At 42.7% G+C, this 21,905-nt stretch overlaps 1 protein-coding gene across 2 annotated transcripts in view; it reads right to left on the bottom strand.

Moving 5' to 3' along the window:
• Positions 1 to 21,905, bottom strand: part of osbpl5 (oxysterol binding protein-like 5) — an 88,756-nt gene that overhangs the window by 15,451 nt on the left and 51,400 nt on the right. For both annotated transcript variants that reach the window (XM_056281409.1, XM_056281408.1), the window contains exons 3-15: positions 18,820 to 18,975; positions 18,061 to 18,134; positions 12,415 to 12,495; positions 11,977 to 12,078; positions 11,185 to 11,388; positions 10,895 to 10,979; positions 9,315 to 9,477; positions 2,381 to 2,594; positions 1,787 to 1,971; positions 1,524 to 1,605; positions 834 to 932; positions 508 to 604; positions 173 to 271 (exon numbers count right to left, since the gene is read on the bottom strand). In XM_056281409.1, coding sequence (XP_056137384.1) covers positions 173 to 271; positions 508 to 604; positions 834 to 932; positions 1,524 to 1,605; positions 1,787 to 1,971; positions 2,381 to 2,594; positions 9,315 to 9,477; positions 10,895 to 10,979; positions 11,185 to 11,388; positions 11,977 to 12,078; positions 12,415 to 12,495; positions 18,061 to 18,134; positions 18,820 to 18,955 — 1,621 coding nt within the window. In that variant the 5' untranslated portion in view covers positions 18,956 to 18,975. The remainder of the gene's footprint in view (positions 1 to 172; positions 272 to 507; positions 605 to 833; positions 933 to 1,523; positions 1,606 to 1,786; positions 1,972 to 2,380; positions 2,595 to 9,314; positions 9,478 to 10,894; positions 10,980 to 11,184; positions 11,389 to 11,976; positions 12,079 to 12,414; positions 12,496 to 18,060; positions 18,135 to 18,819; positions 18,976 to 21,905) is intronic.

The raw sequence follows: 21,905 nt of genomic DNA, 5'->3' as shown, positions 1-21,905 counted from the left end.
AGTTCATTATCTTATGTTTTACAATTGTTGCTGCTATTCAACGTGTCTGTTATACCAGGCTTACATGTTTTTCTTTCCTTTCCTATTCTTTTGCATATAAAACACTTTTGCAACTTTATTTTAGAAAAGGGCAATCTAAGTGCTATGTCAACATGCAAACCACATCCATTACCTTTGCAGTGCGCATAGGGCATAGTGATGACGTACTCCTCATCCCTACCCAGGAACACCAGCCTGGCTTTACCATCCAGAATGGCTGAGAGTGAATTACCTACAATCAGACAGAGGATTACAGAGAGGATATTAAAGGTCATTTAAAAAGGTTTTCTTTGCAGATCCCTCTGAAATACATACAAGTATTGGCTGGGGTTTGAGCAAAATATTATAAGAGTTATTACTACCAGCCTTATTTTGAGGACTGGGGATTAGTACATGTTTGCAAATTGTCAAAGACAGCCCTAAGTATACTATGTAGATGTCAGAATCCTAATGTGCTTCACGGAATACCATAGAACTTGGACTTGGCCAGGATGCTTCCACTGATGCAGAAACCATCCTTCTTGTTGCAAATGTAGAAGGCAGAGACAGGTGGATGGTGGGACACCTGGCAGAGGAAGAGGGAGAAGACAGAGAGAGAGAACAGAGGTGAGGGGCAAAGTGACAGGTGAGGAATTCACACTTGCTGTGTCTCACACAGTGTGTACTGTGTGTTAACCTATTATCCATGTTTCTTGACTGTGAAAAACATTCAGTAGTTTACAAATTAACATGCAAGGCATGACGTGCATCTTGTGCTTTTGTGTGTGTAATTTATGAGACTGGTCTAGTCTAACCTGTTCAGCTATGTAGAAAGTACAGCTGTCAGTTTGAGGATGAAGCCAGCAGCAACGAAACGTCTCACCAAGAATTGGGTTATAAGGTTTCTTCAGACCCTGCAACATATAATGACATGGAGCATTCCTACTGCACATGCGTGTCCATGCCAATTACTTAGCACTGGCAGGGAGGCACTCATACCACTTAAGTAAGCCGAGGACACAACCACAGCTTCTCTGTCTTAAGAAATGAGGCGCTGGTTAAACAAGATTTTTCTGCAGCAGCTGGGTGAGAGCACAGACACTAATCTCACAAGCCATGTGCACACACCCAGTACTGGTAAAGAATGCTCACGGAAAAAAAATCCCAGCCACTGAGATTAAACAAGTTAATTTGATTAAGGTTAAGCCTGCAAAAACACACTCAGCAAACACTTCAACAAGCATCGCTTCCTGGAAAGTTTAAACCAACAGAAAACATATCAACTTCACATTCTCATGGAAACTTTATATTCATAATACTCAAGGTAAGAGCCACTCAGAGAAGTGGAGAGGCTCAACAACAGTTAAAAAAAAATGTTGGCCAGTAGCTAGTGGACATCATGTCCAAACATTTGAATTTTGCTTACTCCCTCTTAGTCAGTAAAGGATGCCTACATGCCACTGCTGTACTGAAATACCAGGCCTCTGGGTGTGAACAGATCTTACCTTGGGCTTTTTGTAGAAGCCAGACAAGTACCAACGCAACACTTGCTTTATCCGACCATATGCACTTTCTTCTAATGCAGCTCTGTAACAGGAAAACAAAGTGAAGATGAATCATATGGATGTAATTACAAAGAAAAACACGCAAACATTTTCAGCAAAAGGAAATTCTTTATAAAAGTCATGTATATTGATTGTGACTGTATATCTGTAGTAATGGCAGTCTGTGGCATTAGTGAAATATGAAGGGATGTTGAACCACTCACTGTGAGAGCAGGTCAGCATGGTAGTAGTAGTCAGATAGCTTGTCCAGGAAAGAACGTGGCTCAAGGATGAAGGTGGGCAGCACCACCTTGGATAGGTCCATTCCTGGTCGCAGCTGTTTCAGCAGAGTCCAGATCAGACCTTTGTTCTCGTCCGACACTGTCTCCACCTGTGATGCCTCCCCAGCCTGAGTTGACAAGCAGGGCCATGGGAGTCAGCTAGGCAAGGGGAACTAAGAGGAGGGGGGTACTAGGGAAAACTACATTTAGGTCAGAGGGTATTTCTGTGAGCTAGCCTTGTAAATTTGGGAGTATAGCAATGAGCTAGCCTAGTCCAAATAGGGTTAGTGGAATGGTCTAATGGAAAGAGGCACAAACAGATTTAGTTATGTCATGATGAAAATGTCTGGATATATGGAATCTACTTAATTGAATGAATATTGTGCCCTCAAAACAATCAAAGTAATGTTTTTAATACTGTTATACCTTTCTGCTTTCTTTAACATAAGGAACACACTTAAAAAGACACAGAATACTTTCAAATAAGTATAAATCATGTTTAACACTGCTTAAGTTTAGGTAAATATGGAAACTTACCTCGGCCATCTCCTCAAGGCCCTGCTCTACGTAGGTCGTAGCCTGCAACCCTGGCAATAGCTCATCTGATTGGTCCATGTCACTCTCCTCGGTCAACCTTCCACCGTTGTCATTGGCCAAAGTATCCCAGTCCTCATGAGCTTCGCGTTCTGATTTGTCTGAGTAGCCGTCATTCTCCATGTGGTGATTGCCAAGCAGCATGGAGTCGTTCAATCTAACAGTAACAGAGCAGAACCAAACATCCATGTCAGGACTAGATTGCACAAATCTCAAAAAGAGCTCTACTGTCATTCAACTATTCATATTGTGTTACATGTCTCTATATGAATTGGCTACATCAAATGAACACTGGGAATTTGTACAACTTAAAAATTCAGAAGATATTTTTAGGAATGTTGTGTAATACTTTTGTGCTTGTATGTGAACTGTGTACAAATGCAAATGTAGCGAGGCAAAAATCCAAGCAGACAAAGCTCGTTCCAAAACCAGAGTGAATCTGGAGTTGGCTTTCACCCGCTGGTGAACACTGAAGGAGAGGATGGGGATGAAGAGCGACATGGAGTTGGCCTGTACACTGGGATGTGTTCTGGCTACTGCAGTCAGGGGGCGTGTCCTTCTGGTGTCGTTGAGCCGGGGGAGGAGGGGCCAACTTTGAATGTTGTGTTTACAAACCACAATCGACAAATCCTACTCGTTCTACCTTTTAGCCGAAAACTGATCCGGAGTCAGCAGGCCCTCCCAACAAACAAAAAACCCACAGCAGATAAAACACATCAATCCCAGAGAAGTGTTTAACTAATGCAGTGATATTGGCAGGTGACGACACTGGCTTGACCATCAAAGTGTCCAGCAAATTGGCTAAAGGATTTCCTCTGGTGAGAAAGATGTCATATCCTGCAAATACTATGATCAAGCTGGAAGAGAAATGCACTCTACGATGTGGATGAGAACTCGCACAGCACACTACACTGCTCATCTTCTTTTAGTTTATAACGTGTTATCCTCTCAGTTCCTTTTGGTGTCATCAGTCAGGTTCACTACAGTGGAAACAGGTTACATAAATTCAGAATATGTTGTATATATTCACAGGGTCCAAAATTCACTTTTTTGCATACCTGCCAACGTGGGTGGTAGATGAAAAAAACTTACTGGCCAGATTATTTTACTAGCCAAAAAATAAACTGCTTTTTACTATTGCAATTCATCTTGATCTCATATGCGATTTTGAATCAAAGTTATTGTAGTGTGCATTAATAATAGTAATAGTACACTAACTGTATGCAAAAATATTAATTCACTAAAGTGTAACACACTTGGATTAATAAATTCAGTGGTATTTGCCTTTAAGCGCAAGAAGAATCATTTATTAAGGAGTTTGAGAATATAACAATTACAGAGGTATTAACAATAACAAGTAAAAATAAGTAACAGTAATAAGTTCAGTTATAGTTTATGTTGATGTGTTTTTATTTTGTTGCGTGTTCAGTCTTCTTCAGACAGCTCGCTCTCCAAGCCATTTTCCTCCTTGTCTCCCGCTTGATGACAGCATTGGTGGATGAGACGAGGAGTGCGTGCGTGTATTGGCTGTGACAGCAGTAGTCTCTTCGGCCTGAAGTTCGCCTGTTTTCTGCTTCTTTCCTGGAGGCTCCACTCCCGCAATAAATCTCCACATAGCTGGGTTTATTTCAACTGTCCGGATGACAACAAGTACCTCAAATACTGTAACAAAAATAATCACGTGGTTTGATGACTGATGCAATTCCGTACTACATATGACATGCAGCATGGCACATCTAGCAGATTGAAGTGACAGCAAACCAGCAACTTTTCTCCAGCTATCAGCCAGAGTGGCGGGTGGTCTCCAAAATTCCCTCGCCAAAGACTACATTTACCCGCATTTGGCAACTGGCAAGTGTTAATTTTGGACCCTGTATATTCAGATATCTATACTACTACTACTACTACCACCATCACTTTTGGCTGCTCCCGTTGGGGGTCGCCATAGTGGATCATCCATTTCCATCTCTTTCTGTTCTCTGCATCTTCCTCAGTCAGACCAGCCACCTGCATGCCCTCCCTCACCACATCCATAAACCTCCTCTTTGGCCTTCCTCTTTTCCTCTTGCCTGGCAGCTGCATCTTCAGCATCCTGCTCCCAATATACCCAGCATCTCTCCTCCACACATGTCCAAACCATCTCAATCTTGCCTCTCTTGTTTTGTCTCCAAACCGTCCAACCTGAGCTGTCCCTCTAATATACTCATTCCTAATCCTGTCCTTCTTCATCACTCCCAACGAAAATCTTAGCATCCTCAGCTCTGCTACCTGTCTTTTCCTCAGTGTCTCCAACCTGGTTCAGATAGCTATATTAGAAGGGGCAAAATACAAATGGTACATAGTCTTTTTGTTTAAAGACCCTGCAGTCAGTTTAGACTGAAGAGGTCACTCAGGTGAGTGATTAAACATATCTGTCAATAAATGTTGTATCCAGATGAACCGATTCAACTTTCTTTGATTTTCTTACCTGGATTACTGAGGATGCATAAAGACTCATTTCGGATAGCCTTTTTGTTGGTGATTGGTTTAAGTTATAGTGATGCATTCACATTTAATGTGGTAATAATTCATTGCACGTTGTCCGTCTTGGGAGAGAGATCCCTCCTCGGTTGCTCTCCCTGAGGTTTCTTCCTATTTTTTCTCCTCGTTAAAATGTTTTTTTTGTTTTGTTTTAGAAAGTTGTTCCTTATCCGATGCAAGGGTCTAAGGACAGGATGTTGTGTTGCTGTAAAGCCCCTGGAGGAAAATTTGTAATTCGTGATATTGGGCTATACAAATAAAATTGACTTGACTTAATAAACGGTATAGGGAGGGAAAGTGAAAACCTACGCCATCCAGTGGCTATGTTTCAAACGGAAAATAACCTCCATCCATGTCTTTATTTACCATCTTTTTTTTAAGTATATTTTTTTCTATTCACTAAAATTGTGAATTATGACTACCATGCTGCCTTGCATGATGAAACAAGCAAAACTGCTTATTCGGGGCTGATTTTAAATTTGCCTAAACCAGACGTATGGGGGCTCAAACAACGTTTAGAGGTGCCTTGATGCATGCTCAATAATCCAGGTAAGGAAATCCCAGAAAGCTGAATCAGTTCCTGGTATCAGGGGATACCTGCAGTCATTTGAGACTGACGAAGTCATTAGATGAGTGATGAAACGTTCCTCCCACTAAGCCTTTTGTCCAGATGAACTGATTCAACTTCCAGGGACTGTTTAGAGGCTGTGATGAGTGCACAGGTGAAAACTGCCTGTGCACATAAATGTTACCTATGATCACACACTTACATTGTCATTCCAACTATCCATGCTTTCACTTTCAGTGGTTGCGATTTGCTATGACTTTGCCACTGCAGCACTGGCAGCGGTGCTGAAAGGTGAAACACATTAATTGGTCGCCAGATCCCGCTGACCCACTACATAAAAACTTGTGTAATAGCATAGCAGTTTCCCAATGGGGTATATTTGATTATGAAAAAAAAAAACACTGGATTTTTTAAAATATTTTATGAAGGCGGCAGATGACAACACGAACGTGGGACTGCCTTTATCTTAGGCAGGTAGGGAAAACCTTGGCTATAGGGTGCGCCATTTGGCCCTTCCTCCATCTTCAATCTGCACATGTATGTCAGTCCATGTGTGATCCTTTATGTTTCAGAATCATGTGCACACAAGAATACATGCATTCATGAACACATGAAATATGTTTGCTCAGTTGCCAGTATCACATATGCAATAGATTCACAAAATGCTCCAGTCTAAATGTATGTCCGACCCAATCTTTAAATGTGTCAGTTCTTTAAACTTCAAAACAGGAAACAAAAAACGAAACAGGCAGTCAGTCTTGCATGGTTTTACCCATGGCCAAGAGAAGGGGGTAGAGAAACCTATAGACAGCCAGACAAGGGGAATATGAACAAGGAGCAATAGGGCAATCTCAGAGCCATTACAGAAGTCTTACAGTGGAATCTTGTATGCTGGTGGAAAAATAAACATAAATAAATAAATAAATAAAGGCAGGTCACAGTGGCATGCACTTTAAAACAAAGGCCGTAGTCAGACATCCTACAATTTCCTAGAGTGAAAAAACCACTGCGGAACCTTGTGACAGTGGAAGACATACAATGTATGTCTATATGCTATCTGCTAATGTTTGTCTCATACTCAAGGATGGAATCGTAGGCACAAAAAATAGTGAAAAATTGTTGTTTTCTATTACAAATAAATGAAATTTGCATATCTGAAGAAAACTGCAATCCTGTTAGACCGGAAAGATCACAGTCCAGCTCGCTATGTAAATTGCCAGACAACCAGAGATATTTACTTACAACAAACATTTCCTGAGCTGGTGAAAGCTTTCCTTACCTCAAAGACACACAGCAAATGTTTGACACGTCTCCAGTGATCCTAATAATAAATCCAGCTTCAAGCAGTCTGTCCTTCTCTCCCCTGCTTTTATCAAGAGAGGTTACTGTGCATGTGTGTACAAGTGTCTTCAGAGTCTAACAGCTAAAGGTGCAGATGTGTTTTTCTGGCTGTGATATGCCTGCTTCTTGATAGTGGGTTTGCGCGTGTTGTGTTTTTTTGGGCGCCGGATGTGTTGCTGTTCTCACAATCTGAGCTGTGCCTAGGTTCATATTCTACTCGGTCTTCCTGCTCCTCTGATTGCCATGTGACCTAGAGACTCTGCTCTGATTGGCTGGCAGTGGAACAGGAGGGGATGGATGGGAGGGGTCATCCGCAAAGGAGTTGAAAAAAGAGGAAAGAGAGGGGAGGGGAGGAAGGTCTGGTGAGGAGAGGGATGTGTAATGGAGGATGTAAAAGGTAGACAAAACACTGACTGATTTACACATGCACAATCTGAAATGGCAATTCTTATTGTGTACAACGCATGTGCATACAGTTTGTACACAGTTCACATACAAGTACAAAATATTACACAAAATTACTAAAAATATATATAAATATATAATAATTTTTAACCAGTACATATCCTCTCTTGTTCATTGACTCAGAGGAGGGTTTGCTAAGCCTTTTTCCCCCTAAAATACTCTGGATGAGCATGCATTCAATTCCACATTCACACCTAAGAGCTGCCCAGTACACATAGTCTTCTGTTGCTCACCGATTAATGGCTTCACTGGGGGAAAAAAAAAGGGATTGAAAACCTTGCTTCACGACACCTCCACGGTCAATGTTGAAGCAGCATTAAGTCATACTGACTTACCTTCCCTATTTCTTGATTGAGTCTGCAATTAACTTCCCCTTCTGTTGAGGTTGAGCTCTTACAATAGTCTGTCTGAATATAAATGCATTTTAACATCTAAGCCCTTCTCTTCAAGTTATTTACAACATACGAGAGAGACGGCGATATTTGAGACAGTTACTTTCATTCAATAATAAATAATTGAACTCAAAAAGTTAAACTACTTGGAGAAATGCCCTCAAAATTGACCTGTTCCTAAATAAGTCATATAATTGCTAGCTAACTATCATGTAAACCTAACAGACCAGCCAAACAGTATGATTTCTCAGACAGGAGCAGTAAAACCAGCAGTAATGCAATGCATGCAGGAATGTGAGGAAGTTGAATTTCCTTATTTTATACCGCCTTATAAGCCTTCCCAGAAAGGAAGAATAAAAGGGAAGGGTTCCAAAACGTCTACTTCTACAATAGCAAGTTCCACAGACTGAGGAAAAAATATAAAGTTGTGTAAGTCACAAAGTGTAGTATATCGCATAGAGCTGCAGCATTTTGTTTTTTCACAGAACATGGAGAATCTTTGCTTTATGTGGCTTTTTCAGATTATTTTAACATTGTGGGAGTTGTACATGATGGTAATCATTTAACATTACAGACAGATATGCATTAGTTGTCTGCCAGACCCACTAACATTTAGACTAAATGAAACTTAATTGATTCCTGTGAAGTAGCTTATCTGGTTAGACCAGTCAGTGTGCGCTCCCCCATAGGGGTTAGGCGATACTGACAAGATGAAATATCACAGAATTTTTTGACTGAATACCTCTATAGTGATAATGTAACAATATTTTGGGGATGACTGTTGGTGCTCTAATAACATATTTATACCCAAGAAAATTGAGAAATTATCATTAGCTATGTGGATAGGATGACCAAGCAGGTAGAAGCCTTCATTGTTCATTCCACTCAGCTAAAACAATTTAATAAGTACAGAAAATGTAATCACTTTACTGTAGTTCAGGCTTTAGGTACAGGGAATGACAACATTTAAGTTATATAATGTAATGATGATAACCAAAATACCAGACAATATCTAGTCTCACATCCTGATATTGATGTCATATCGACATATTGTCCTGCTTGACTCCTGCGCGATAAAGACAAACTATCATCTTAGCAACTAGCTACCCCCCCCTCCCTTTTTTTCCTCTCCAGTTGTACTTGGCCAATTACCCCACTCTTCTGAGCCATCCAAGTCGCTGCTCCACCCCCTCTGCCAATCCAGGGAGGGCTGCAGATTACCACGTCTCCCCCGATACACATGGAGTCACCAGCCGCTTTTCACTTGACAGTGAGGAGTTTCGCCACGGGGACGTAGCACATGGGAGGATCATGCTATTCCCCCCAATTGCCCCTCCCCCCCCGAACAGGTGCCCTGACCAACGAGAGGAGGCGCTAGTGCAGCAACCAGGACACATACCCATATCCGGCTTCCCGCCCGCAGACACGGCCAATTCCGGCTTGGCCCAACCAAGCCAGAAGTAACACGGGGATTTGAATTCGAACTGCCGATACCCGTGTTGGTAGGCAACGAAATAGACCACTACGCTACCCGGATGCCCAGAAGCTAGCTATTTTGTATGAGGCTGTATGTATGTACTTGTGTACTCACTGTTGCAGCTCTGTGTCACTGAGAGTAGCAGACTGCAGTAAGTGGAGAATGTGGGAGGACTCAGAGGAGGTGCTGAATTCTCCCTCTTTCCCTGCTTTGGCTGTGATCTTGTAGAGACTGGAGCAGCTGAGGGCCAACTCCAGGGCATCCATCCAGCAGCGGCCTGGTGTGACAGACATATCAGCAGCATATATCTTATTTAAATAAACACTTTCTTTTTTTTTGTATTTTACTCCCCTTTTTCTCCCCTATTGTACCGGGCCAATTACCCCACTCTTCCGAGCCGTCCCAGTTGCTGCTTCACCCCCTCTGCCAATCTGGGGAGGGCTGCAGACTACCACATGCCTCCTCCGATACATGTGGAGTCGCCAGCAGATTCTTTTCACCTGACGGTGAGGAGTTTTGTCAGGGGGACGTAGTGCATGGGAGGATCATGCTATTCCCCCCAGTCCCCCCCCCGAACTGGCGCCCTGACCGACCAGAGGAGGCGCTAGTGTAGCGACCAGGACACATACCCATATCTGGCTTCCCACCTGCAGACATGGCCAGTTGTGTCTGTAGGGACGCCCGACCAAGCCGGAGGTAACATGGGGATTCGAACTGGCGATGTCTGTGTTGGTAGGCAACGGAATAGACCACTATGCTACCCGAATGTCCTTTAAATAAACACTTTCAACTTAGTTTTCATACCTGAAGTTACAATCCTGACGATATATATGCAAAAAAATGCCCTTTTTGATACTTTCTTTTCCTAATGTATTTCTGACAACTAATAATCAAGGCATATCCAAATCATGAATACTTTTGTAGCTGTTCATTGTAATGGGTACTGACCTTGCCTAGAAAAAAGAAATGTCTGTGAAAGTGAGTAGCGACAGTTTTAAGATGAAGCGAAGTTGTTTTGGCTACAAAAACAATAAGGAGGAACAAGCTTGTAAAAGACCTTTAACAAAAGACACAACCAGCTAAAACTATGGTTCAATCGTGTTTTATTTTTGTTTGATCGTAGCGAAGGCGCTGATATAACCGCTGTCGATTCTGTCATTTTGAATGAATGGCTCAGATATGAAATCCTAAAACACCACCACAACGACTAGGTAACACCAAAAGTGTCAGTAAATTTAAACAAAAACAAACAATCTTCAGGACTGTAACCAATGTAGCAAATTTGGGGGGGGGGGGCAGCCGGGAACCGCCACAGCCAGGACACGAACTCATGTCTCCCGCACCATGGGTGACTACATTAACCAATCGACTAAAGAGTCTGACATGTTAGCCAAGGGCTAGCGAGTCTAGTTATCCGTGATCGTTACACTACCCCCTCTTTCGGGAAGCGGGCCCCCGCGCTTCAGCATATCAGCTCCCTCACGCCGATGGGGCATCTGCTTCCGATGGCGTCATGGTCTCACCATCCCACTTCTGACACCAATGTAATGTTTTACTTACAAAAACGGAGACAGCAGTTGGTTTCTCTCATACCGCGCCGAGAGAAAACACAGATGCAGCAATGTCTTGTTCCAGAGCAAAAAGTTAAACAGAAGAACATGATTTCACAATAGCACAATATATATCATCCTCACCATCAGACTCTGAGGCAGCCCTGAAGATCAGGTAGTTGCTGGGAAGAGGCTGAGTAATGGAGCCAACATTCTCTCCTTTAGGACCCTACATGTATGGAAGAAACATGGAAAACTCACACTGTCTCAGCCAGGCCACACCAAAAGAAATGCAGTTCTAACTCATTGGTTGTTTAACGAGCCACATTAAGATCATAAACAAGTTTACTTAGACATTACTTCAGTGTTGCGTTTCTTTTATTTGCAAAGGTAAAAAAGCAGAGTTGGCTAAAAAAAAAAAAATTACAACTAACCTTCACGGCCCAGATGGACTTGTCCAGGGGGTGGTATAACTTAAAGCAGAAACCGTCCTTTTTAGAGGGCCTCTCAATCAGTTTGCAGGCATTGAGTAGGATGGTGCCCACCCAGTGGTCAGTCTTGGGGGTCTTGTAGATCAGCAGAACCCCAGGCTTCAGGGCACACCACAGCTTGGTCCAGCTCTTTAAAGAACCACGGATCTAAAGAGGGGCAGCAGGTGAGTCAGGGGACGATATCAAATATTTTATTAACAGAGTACGATGAATCCTCAACGAATACGACCAGGTTCATTGTTGCTAACATATTACTGTCAAATATGGTGTGAGTAAAGTTATACAGCACAGTGCAGTGCAGTCTTGTTAAGTGCAGGACAAAACATTAAAGAGCCTTGGATACAGTCACACATCCCAGTGTAGATATGATGCACTGCTTTACAGAGTAAACTTAATTATAATCCCAAAATATATATCGAGAAAGAAGAATTATTCCAGAAGAACTTTCTGTGGTTCCGCCTCTGTGTCGCTTAACCCATAATTGGCAAAGAAAGTGAAAGAAGTATTAATTACAGATGAAAAGAAAAACACAAAGTTGATAAGCTATATATAACTTAAGTCAGGGTTTGTGTATTTTAGTAGGGCCAAGGCAGCTGTTAGACTGTCAACAGCTTGTGTCAAATTAATACTGTTACAATAAACTTCTGTCAACAGTATTAATCAAACAACATTCATTGAATTACTTTAATTATTTAACTTACTATCCATTTTAATAGGTGGGGTTTATCCCAGTACCTTAAGCCAGTCGGACATGATGACAACACTGGGATCCTTTAGAGCACTAAACAGCTCTTTGGCTGCCCGTTTCTTCTCCTGCCTATAGTTTTGCTTCTGGACCTGTGGCGCAGGGAAATACACCTGAATGAGTCATCAGTTCTAGACTTGTAGGAGGGTACATCCAGCAGCAAAGTCACTAGGGGGAGGTAGAGTCAAGCACATTCAATGCAGGAAAACTAGCCTTCTGATGTTATCCCACTGAATACATTTCATACGTCTTTAGTCATTTGGAGGATATATTTAAAAATGCGCACATATTTGAATTTACTTTAAAAGAAGAGATGTCTAAAAGGGAATATGAATTTTGGTTATTTAACATACAGAGATACTCAAAATGGCTCATAAAATTCAATATTTGTCATGATCTTCTACCGTGGGACAGGAGGGGATGTGTACCTTAAGGGACTCCTTACGGGCCAGTTTGTCTGTGGGGGAGGGGCAATCCTTTTCCACACCGTTGAACATCCTGGACTCAGACTGAAAGAGGGAGGGACAAGATGAGAGATCATGGAGGATGAAATGAAGATGATCGAGACTACTGGCACATTGGCAGTACTGGAACATTTCAGTTCAATGATTTCTGTCATTAAAACAGTCAACATGTTGATATGCAAAACAGTTCAATAAAATAATGTTTCCCATATAGTCAAGACCAATAACTGTTGTAAAATAAACTACATTTCACCAATAATAGCAAAGCCATATCAACATTTATCCCACAATCAGCGCTACAATGCAATGACCAATTCAACTCTTTGACATCAAATAACAAGCACATTTCTGTGGCACAACTGTTATTTCCAGGGCTCTCTGGAGCAGGTGTGTGGTCTTGCTGGCCTGTCCAGTCAGTCGTTCATGCAACTTAGCAGTCAGTCTGTATTTTGTCAGAGGCTGACCCCTGTCTCTCCCACTTAGGCTAGCGTTTTGACCAACAAACCCTCTATCATACTGGTTTACGGGGCTAAAAAGACACTCTTCTGTGTAATCTAAATGGTACACTAAGTGAAGATTAGTCTCTCTGGTAAATGTTACATCATATTACATTACAGTCATTTAGCCGACGCTTTTATCCAAAGCGACTTACAATAAGTGCATCATTTAACGTAGGAAATCAGGGGAACTACTAGTCATCAGAGGTCATAAGTGCATCTAAACAAGCATCTAAGAGCAAAACCAGTGCTAAAGTAAAAGTGCAAGAATGAGATTTTTTTTAAAATGAGTGAATACAATAAATGCTAAGAACAAGTAACAGGGTAGTAATTCTTGAAGAGGTGAGTTTTCAACCTGCGCCGAAAGATGGGCAGCGACTCTGCTGTCCTGATATCAGTGGGGAGTTCATTCCACCACTGTGGGGCCAGGACAGAAAAGAGCTGTGACCAGGTTGATCGGCAGCAAGGGCCTCTGAGCGATGGGGCAGCCAGGCGTCCTGAGGCAGCAGAGCGAAGTGGTCAGGTGGGGGTGTAGGGCTTGACCATGGCCTGGAGAGAGGAAGGAGCTGTTCCTTTCACTGCCCTGTAGGCTAGCACCAGAGTCTTAAACTGGATGCGAGCAGCTACTGGGAGCCAGTGTAGGGACATGAGAAGGGGAGTTGTGTGGGAGAACTTAGGGCGGTTGTACACCAGATGAGCTGCATTTTTCTGAACAAGCTCTACAGGTCTGATGGCCGATGCCGGGGCGCCAGCAAGGAGGGAGTTGCCGTAGTCCAGCCGGGAGATGACCAGAGCCTGGATGAGCACCTATGCCATCTCGTCGGTGAGGAATGGGCGAATCCTCCTGATGTTATAGAGGAGAAATCAGCAGGAGCGGGCAACCGATGCAACGTTTTCAGCAAACGACAGTTGGTCGTCCAGGATCACACCCTGATCACATGTTGCGAGGATTCATGCTGGTGTATAATCACTTGACTTCCTATTCGTTATGGGTTAAACCAGTATGATTCACAGTATTATTTGGTAAGTCCATGCAGGCATGGACTCCGACGCATTAGTGTTTCCAAGAGGCCACTCTTAATGTGCCCCACACAAATATAACCCAGTCTGAAAGGTTGGTCTAAAAGGTTCTTAGGGTTAGGCTGTGTTGTGGCTCTTATTGTCCCACAAGCTCTTTTATGAGAGAAGAAAGGCATTGATGGTGGTTAAACTTGTCACAGTGCTCCCATTTTTACACAGCTATCACTTCTTCAATACCATTGATAACTGGTACTACCGCCCTCTACCACTACAAGAGGTCATTGGCTTTTCTGGTTGTGCATTGCAAATCCTCCCACATTGTGTTGCACAATGACGTCCAAGGTTTTGAAACATCATTGCTGACATGAGACTATAACTGACCCAAGGTAACATTGTTATCTGATACCTGCAAGCAATGCCACACAGCTGGAGTGGCACTAACTCTTTTACACTGCTGTTGATTGATAACAGCGTGTTAAGCTTGTTGTTGTGCATATTTATTCCATTAGCTAGTCGCAAAATGTTGAAAAACCATGTGCTTTAATTTAGTAAAAGCAACATACTAGTCTAAACAGTGTTGAGTTACTAGCACCAGTATGCCATCAGAAAAACCCCTCACAGGGTCAAACCTGATCGTGGGCTGAATGGAAAATTACAAAGGTGAGAAGAGATTATAGGAGTAAGGAGGAGCTAAAATGAACTAGTTTTGTTGGCAACCTTTATCTACACTCACTGGCCACTTTATTATGTACACCTTGCTAGTACCAAGTTGGACCCCTTTTGCCTTCAGAACTGCCTTAATCCTTCATGGCATAGATTCAACAAGGTACTGGAAACATTCCTCAGAGAGTTTGGTCCCTATTGACATGATAGCATCACGCAGTTGCTGCAGATTTGTCGGCTGCACATCCATGATGCGAATCTCCCGGTCCACCACATCCCAAAGGTGCTCTATTGGATTGAGATCTGGTGACTGTGGAGGCCATTTGAGTACAGTGAACTCATTGTCATGTTCAAGAAACCAGTCTGAGATGATTAGAGCTTTATGACATGGCGCGTTATCCTGCTGGAAGTAGCCATCAGAAGATGGGAACACTGTGGTCATAAAGGGATGGACATGGTCAGCAACAATACTCAGGTAGGCTGTGGCGTTGACACGATGCTCAATTGGTACTAAGGGGCCCAAAGTGTGCCAAAAAAATATCCCCCACGCCATTACACCACCACCACCAGCCTGAACCGTTGATACAAGGCAGGATGGATCCATGCTTTCATATTGTTGACGCCAAATTCTGACCCTACCATCCGAATGTCGCAGCAGAAATCGAGACTCATCAGACCAGGCAACGTTTTTCCAATCTTCTATTGTCCAATTTTGGTGAGCCTGTGCGAATTGTAGCCTCAGTTTCCTGTTCTTAGCTGACAGGAGTGGCACCCGGTGTGGTCTTCTGCTGCTGTAGCCCATCTGCCTCAAGGCTCGACGTGTTGTGCGTTCAGAGATGCTCTTCTGCATACCTCGGTTGTAATGAGTGGTTATTTGAGTTACTGTTGCCTTTCTATCAGCTCGAACCAGTCTGGCCATTCTCCTCTGACCTCTGGCATCAACAAGGCATTTTCGCCCCCACAGAACTGCCGCTCACTGGATATTTTCTCTTTTTCGGACCATTCTCTGTAAACCCTAGAGATGGTTGTGCGTGAAAATCCCAGTAGATCAGCAGTTTCTGAAATACTCAGACCAGCCCGTCTGGCACCAACAACCATGCCACGTTCAAAGTCACTCAAATCACCTTTCTTCCCCATTCTGATGCTCGGTTTGAACTGCAGCAGATCGTCTTGACCATGTCTACATGCCTAAATGCATTGAGTTGCTGCCATGTGATTGGCTGATTAGAAATTTGCGTTAACGAGCAGTTGGACAGGTGTGCCTAATAAAGTGTATTACTGTCAGCTGCTCTTACTGATGAACAGATGCAGCTCAGCATAAACAAGAGGGTGGAAGTGGGCAATAAAAGGATAACAATATTCATCTAAATATGATTTTTTTATATAAAAAATAAATACATTCAGCAAAAGGTCTATATACCTTTTTGTCATGCTTTAACAGCAAAGCAATGATATATACACATGACCAGGCAATCAAGTGGTAAGAAAGCATGTATACGAAACAGTAGTAACCATCTTTAGTACACACAATGTAAACCACTGTCCAAAATGAGTGCAGATTATTATAATTATAAGAACCAGTGAATTATTCTGTGCAGCCTACGACTCAAAAAGCTAGTTTTTTTTTCTGTTACTGTGCTGTAGAAAGACATCAAATATCATAGTAAAATGCATTCAAAAGCCCTATTCTGACAGGATAAGTTTTATTTGAGGAGGTCCTGTAATTGGAATTATCTATTATTGCTGTGATTTTAATCCTGTCAGAATTTGCCATATTGGTAAATTTTTATCTGACTGGAAGGTAAAAATTCTGGACTTCATTATCCACTGTAAAACTTCAGTAATACTAATTCCGTGTGAATCGACATGTCAGTAATATAAGCATGTACCCCCGCCCCCTGTCCAATTCACTCGCAACAATTCGACTGGTCATTAAACACTTTACAGAAGTTCACAGAACAACATCTTCATGTTCTACATCATCTACATGTTCACAGAAGGACATCTATGGATATATTTGTCGAAAATGTCTTGCCAAACTGTGTGGTTCTGTATCATGGGTTCAGATTGGTGCTGGAAACTGGGCTCTCCTGAAACAGCTATTTGAATGAAGTGTGTCCTTTTGTGTCCAGTGTTGGGGTTTTTTTTGTCTTTTTTTTTTTTAATGCTAGAGCCATGATGCTAGGACAGCATAGCCAGAGACCCCCTGCCAATAGTCATATCTGGGACATACTCAGTAAGTAACTCAGGCATCAGTTCTTATCCTGTCAAAATGCTCAGTTGGAATTACTGACATAATAATTGTAGTGATGTAAAAATCACACCACTGAACTTCCTCAAGTATAACTTCTCTGGTCAGAATAGAGTTTAAGACATTCTGCCAGTAAGTAGTCAAAAAAAACAAAGTGTGGAGCAAAGTTTCTCATTTGATAATAAAGAACACCAAAATTAACTTCATTTAACCTTCTGCTTTCATTTCTTTTAGTCATTTAGGGGGTAGGCTTTACCCCCTTTTTAGTCATTTAGGAGGTAAATTTCTGTCTGATTTGTGAGAGAAACCAACTGCTGTCTCCGTTTTTGTAAGTAAAACATTACATTGGTGCCAGAAGTGGGATGATGAGACCATGAGGCCATCGGAAGCACGTGCCCCATCGGCGTGAGGGAGCTGATATGCTGAAGCGCGGGGACCCGCTTCCCGAAGGAGGGGGTAGTGTAACGATCACAGATAACTAGACTCGCTAGCCCCTGACTAACGGGTCAGACTCGTTAGTCGACTGGTTAACATAGCCACCCATGGTGCGGGAGACACAGGTTCACGTCCTAGTTGTGATGGTTCCTGGAGCCCCCCCCCCCCCGAATTTGCTACATTGGTTACAGTCTTGAAGATTGTTTGTTTAAATTTACCTATTTCATAGACAGAAATTTCATAAATTTACCTATTTCATAGACAGAAATTTACCCCCTAAATGACTAAGGGGGGGTAGAGCCTACCCCCCAAGTTTCATTTAGTCTAAATGTTAGTGGTGCTTTCTTTTTAATAGAAAGGGGGTAAATACATTTAGTCAAAGGGAGTAAAAGAAATTTAGGTGAATTGCAAGGCTTTCATTTAGGGATCAAATGTTGCCTTTAGGAAACTGAAATAATGACTTAATGCATACTGAGTAAATTATCATTATTGGGTTGGGTGATAAATTTTATTGTGATGAGCATTTTTTCATATAATCCCACAATCTGAGATCTGGGATGTAGGCTAAAGGTAATGGCTTTTGCTCCTGCTCTGGGGCCAAAATAAGTAGGCCTGAATACCAAACAAACTGTTAGAAATACTTTACGCTGGTATACATGATACAGACTCACACAAAGAAATCAAATTGCAATGGCAAAGATTGTGGGCTCATCCAAAGAGCTAGTAGAATTGGGTTGTTCTCACCTTGCTGTTTGGTGATTGGGTTGGACTGAGCTCAGTACTTAGCATGGAGAGTCCATTCCCATCCATCTCACTGCCTGGTGGGAATACAGAAAAGGTCACATGCAAATATACTCAGTATAGAAACCTGTTATTAGACAAGAAACGCATAATAGAAAAGGAGACCACAAGTTAGCTGCAGCCAAGACTTAAAGATTTGCACAGAATGCATAGTAAAATTTATGTGTAGTCCTAAAACAGAGTTACAAGTCTTAGACTGCTTCACATTCATGTGGTAAAAAATCAGTAGATGACAATCAACAGTAAATGACAGTGAAGAGCACCTGCTATTATCCTTAGACCCTCAATTTGGATGAGAGAAAACTCCACAGGAAAAAAAAAAACCTTCAGGAAAAAAAATGAGAGATACCTCTGGAAAAGCATTCATTCAGTACACATTTCAGACACTAGTTTGCCAGACTTCTATAACCAAGTGAGTGAGATGGCACTTTTTAAAAAAAAAATCTTTTTATTGATTTTTGAACTAGTTTTGCATACAAAACATTGTTATACATACAAAATGTGCAATTGAACTGGTTTCATACATATATAAACAGAACCTATTATAGTGGGGTATACAAACAGTAGGGGGAAAAAGCAGCAACAAGAACAGTAATCAACCTCTATTCCAATTAATGAGATGGCACATTTTTGAGAGTGGTCCCATCCTATCTATACAATTAGCCTGTTAACAATGACCTCCTATTTTTCTTTTTTTTTTACCTGGGCTGAGGTTGTAGAGGTCGTTGTCTCCTCCGTAGGACAGATTCCGAGTGAAGGCGCGGGGGTCAATCTTGGGTGGAGAGGTGGCATTGGAGCACAGAGACAACCTCCGATGGAATAAATTCTCCTCCTTCATCTTGACAGCTGGCTTGTCCTCTGCAGGAAGGGGGTGGGGGGTAGAGGGAAGGTTAGCAGAGGGTTAAAAAATTAAACAAAACAAAATCTGGATTCCTATTTTAAAGTTATAAAACACTAATTCCAGACTCATATTTTCATGATCACAATGGCTCACTGTTCTACCTACAAGGGTTAAACTGTTCCAGAAGGTGATCATCCTCCCTCTATTTAGTAGCATAAAGCTCCTCTGCCTCCTAATTTGCCAACTCCTTCCTCCCCTTTGTCTCCCTCTATATCTGTCTGTGCCCCCCCCCTCCCCCGTCTCTGTCTGTCTGTCTCTCTCTCTCTCTCTCTCTCGGACTAACAGAAACTCACTGTACTGAAATATGTCAGCTTGTCTACACAATGGGACTGTATGGGCCAGTGACAGGCCATCCCGGCTACACAGCGTCAGTGTATGTGACAGATAGCCTCTTCATACAAGTTCACAGTCACTGTCTCCACAAAGACACTGTCGAAGACACTCCCCTCCTCGCATCCTCCCAGTCTGCTTGCACCACCAGGCTCTGTGGTGATGGGAAGAGAGGTAGGCTTTAGCCCACAGAGACTAATATCTAATGCTGTTTGCATTCACACCCTCGACATCAACACAGGTCTTATCACACAAGCAGATGAATAAAAATCAAAAATACAGCAAATGTATATATGTACATGAATTTACTAACTCAGAATATGTAATCTCTTGCGCTGCAGTCCCACACACGCCCAATTCAAACAAGCTACATGCAGCATAATTTACTAAACTACCTTCAAGCTGCACCAGCTGACTTCTTTGCTTTAAAATATTATCAATTCATTCACTTTGGTTGCATAGTGTGATGACTATGGGATAATGACACAACCGCCTTTCAGATCACTTCCCAAAAAGCCTTGTTTTCACTATGATGCTTCACTGCAACCAGGTGCCAAACCTCCCAGGAAATAGGCCTACAGGAATTGCTTTATGGCCCACACAAACTAGAGCAATTTTATTCGTCTGTGAACAAAGCTTCTTTTCTTCTGCAAAAGTCATTGGCATTATGGCTTATTAATAAATGCAAATATTGTTGCTACAATATAAAGGGGGGGAAAAAGCCCCTCACTTGTCTTTGCAACAGTTGACTTAAATGACATTGCTGAAATCCAAAAAATTATCTGGTGCCGCTTTAACAAGCTATTAAGTGCGTTGAACATCTGAATGCAGGCATGTCATTAAGTTATCAAATAGATACGTATGTTCCTTCACCAGTGTTACATTTTAAAGATGCCATGTGTTAATTCTACATGACTCCTGACTTCTATCATGTAGTACTATGAATAACAACAAATCAAGTAAGACAAATTCAAACAAAAAGGTAGCAGATGCACAGTATGGTTGCTGAAATCTGCCTTCTGTACTTGTCGCTGCGATCACTGCATCGCACTGCACTTGTGAGTGAAACCAAAATCTTTTGGCGGTGGTGACGTGAGTTTGTGTGTGTGTGTGTGTGTGCGCGCGCGCGCGCGTGCGTGCGTGCACGTGCCTTTGTTCATGTGTGTCAACAAAAAAAAAAAAAACTCAGTCAGCCCAGCTCCTGTGTTTTGGAATGCAGAAATATGGGGAGTGGGCCTGGGAGTTTCAATCACTGCCATTCAGCAACCGCTGCTGATATTTACTGTAATATTTCATGAAAGCTTATTGTTAATACATAAACCCTTAAGTTAGGCCAACGGCACCTCAAGAAGGCTCAGTTGTACATTCCAGCATCTTCAAACCAATCCCCTCCACACCCGGTTTCAGCAAACACAACCCTGCCATGCTCGTTGCCCCACATAACAAAATGGTTTAGTGACTTCATTATCCCCACCAGGCGGATAGCAAGGAGGGGATTATGTGTTTTGGTTGTGCGTGCACGCGCATGAGTGTGTCCACGGTTTATGTCGCAAACTACTGGACCCATCGGCCTAAACTTTTTTTTGCACCATTATGACTGTTTGATGAAGAATCTCTCGTGGTTGCCATGACTTAAAACCTTTGAAAAACATTTGCTCTCACTATCACCGCTCCCTCTCTTCATTTACTCTGTAGCTTGCTCAATCAACGCTGCTCTCTGTCGCTGCCCGATCTGAGTCAACCGTGGGCATGTGCGAGTCACATCTATGGTTGACTCGGATCGGGTAGTAACATAATCAAAAGTTACTGAAATAATTTTGATAATCCAAAAAATGCCCAAGACGTACAGGAGCAACTTCCTCTACGCTGCAGTCAAAACAGAAAATGTTGCATATTCTTGTCACTCCCCAAACTGAGTTAATATGTGTTGCACATGCGTGAGCATAAACGGTTCACCCAGCTTTATTATGGGGTGTCCGGGTGGTGTGGCGGCCTATTCCATTGCCTACCAACATGGGGATCCCGGTTCGAATCCCTGTGTTACCTCTGGCTTGGTCAGGGGTCCCTACAGACACAATTGGCCGTGTCTGCGGGTGGGAAGCCAGATGTGGGTATGTGTCTTGGTCACTGCACCAGCGCCTCCCCTGGTCGGTCGGGACTCCTGTTTGTCGGGGAGGGGGAACTGGGGGGAATACTGTGATCCTCCCAAGCGCTACGTCATGTCCCCCTGGCGAAACTCCTCACTGTCAGGTGAAAAGAAGCAGCTGGCGACTCCACATGTATCGGAGGAGGCATGTGGTAGTCTGCAGCCCTCCCCGGATTGGCAGAGGAGCGACTGGGACGGCTTGGAAGAGTGGGGTAATTGGCCGGATACAACTGGGGGAAAGAAAAAAAAAGGGGGGGGGGAATCAAAAAAAAAAGAAAAGAAAGACAGGGTTAGAGTTAGACCAAAATGGTCGCATAGCAAACATGCAGGCAGTGCCTTCGTATTTTCACTTCTCCCGGTAGGCGAAGAAAGGGGTGGCTTGTCACCAAGTCTGACTACCGAAGAAGGGGC

Source organism: Lampris incognitus, chromosome 6 (assembly GCF_029633865.1).
Source record: "Lampris incognitus isolate fLamInc1 chromosome 6, fLamInc1.hap2, whole genome shotgun sequence".
NCBI classification, from domain to species: domain Eukaryota; kingdom Metazoa; phylum Chordata; class Actinopteri; order Lampriformes; family Lampridae; genus Lampris; species Lampris incognitus.
Note: the sequence above shows the minus strand (reverse complement) of the source record. Positions and strands in the feature narration are given on the sequence as shown.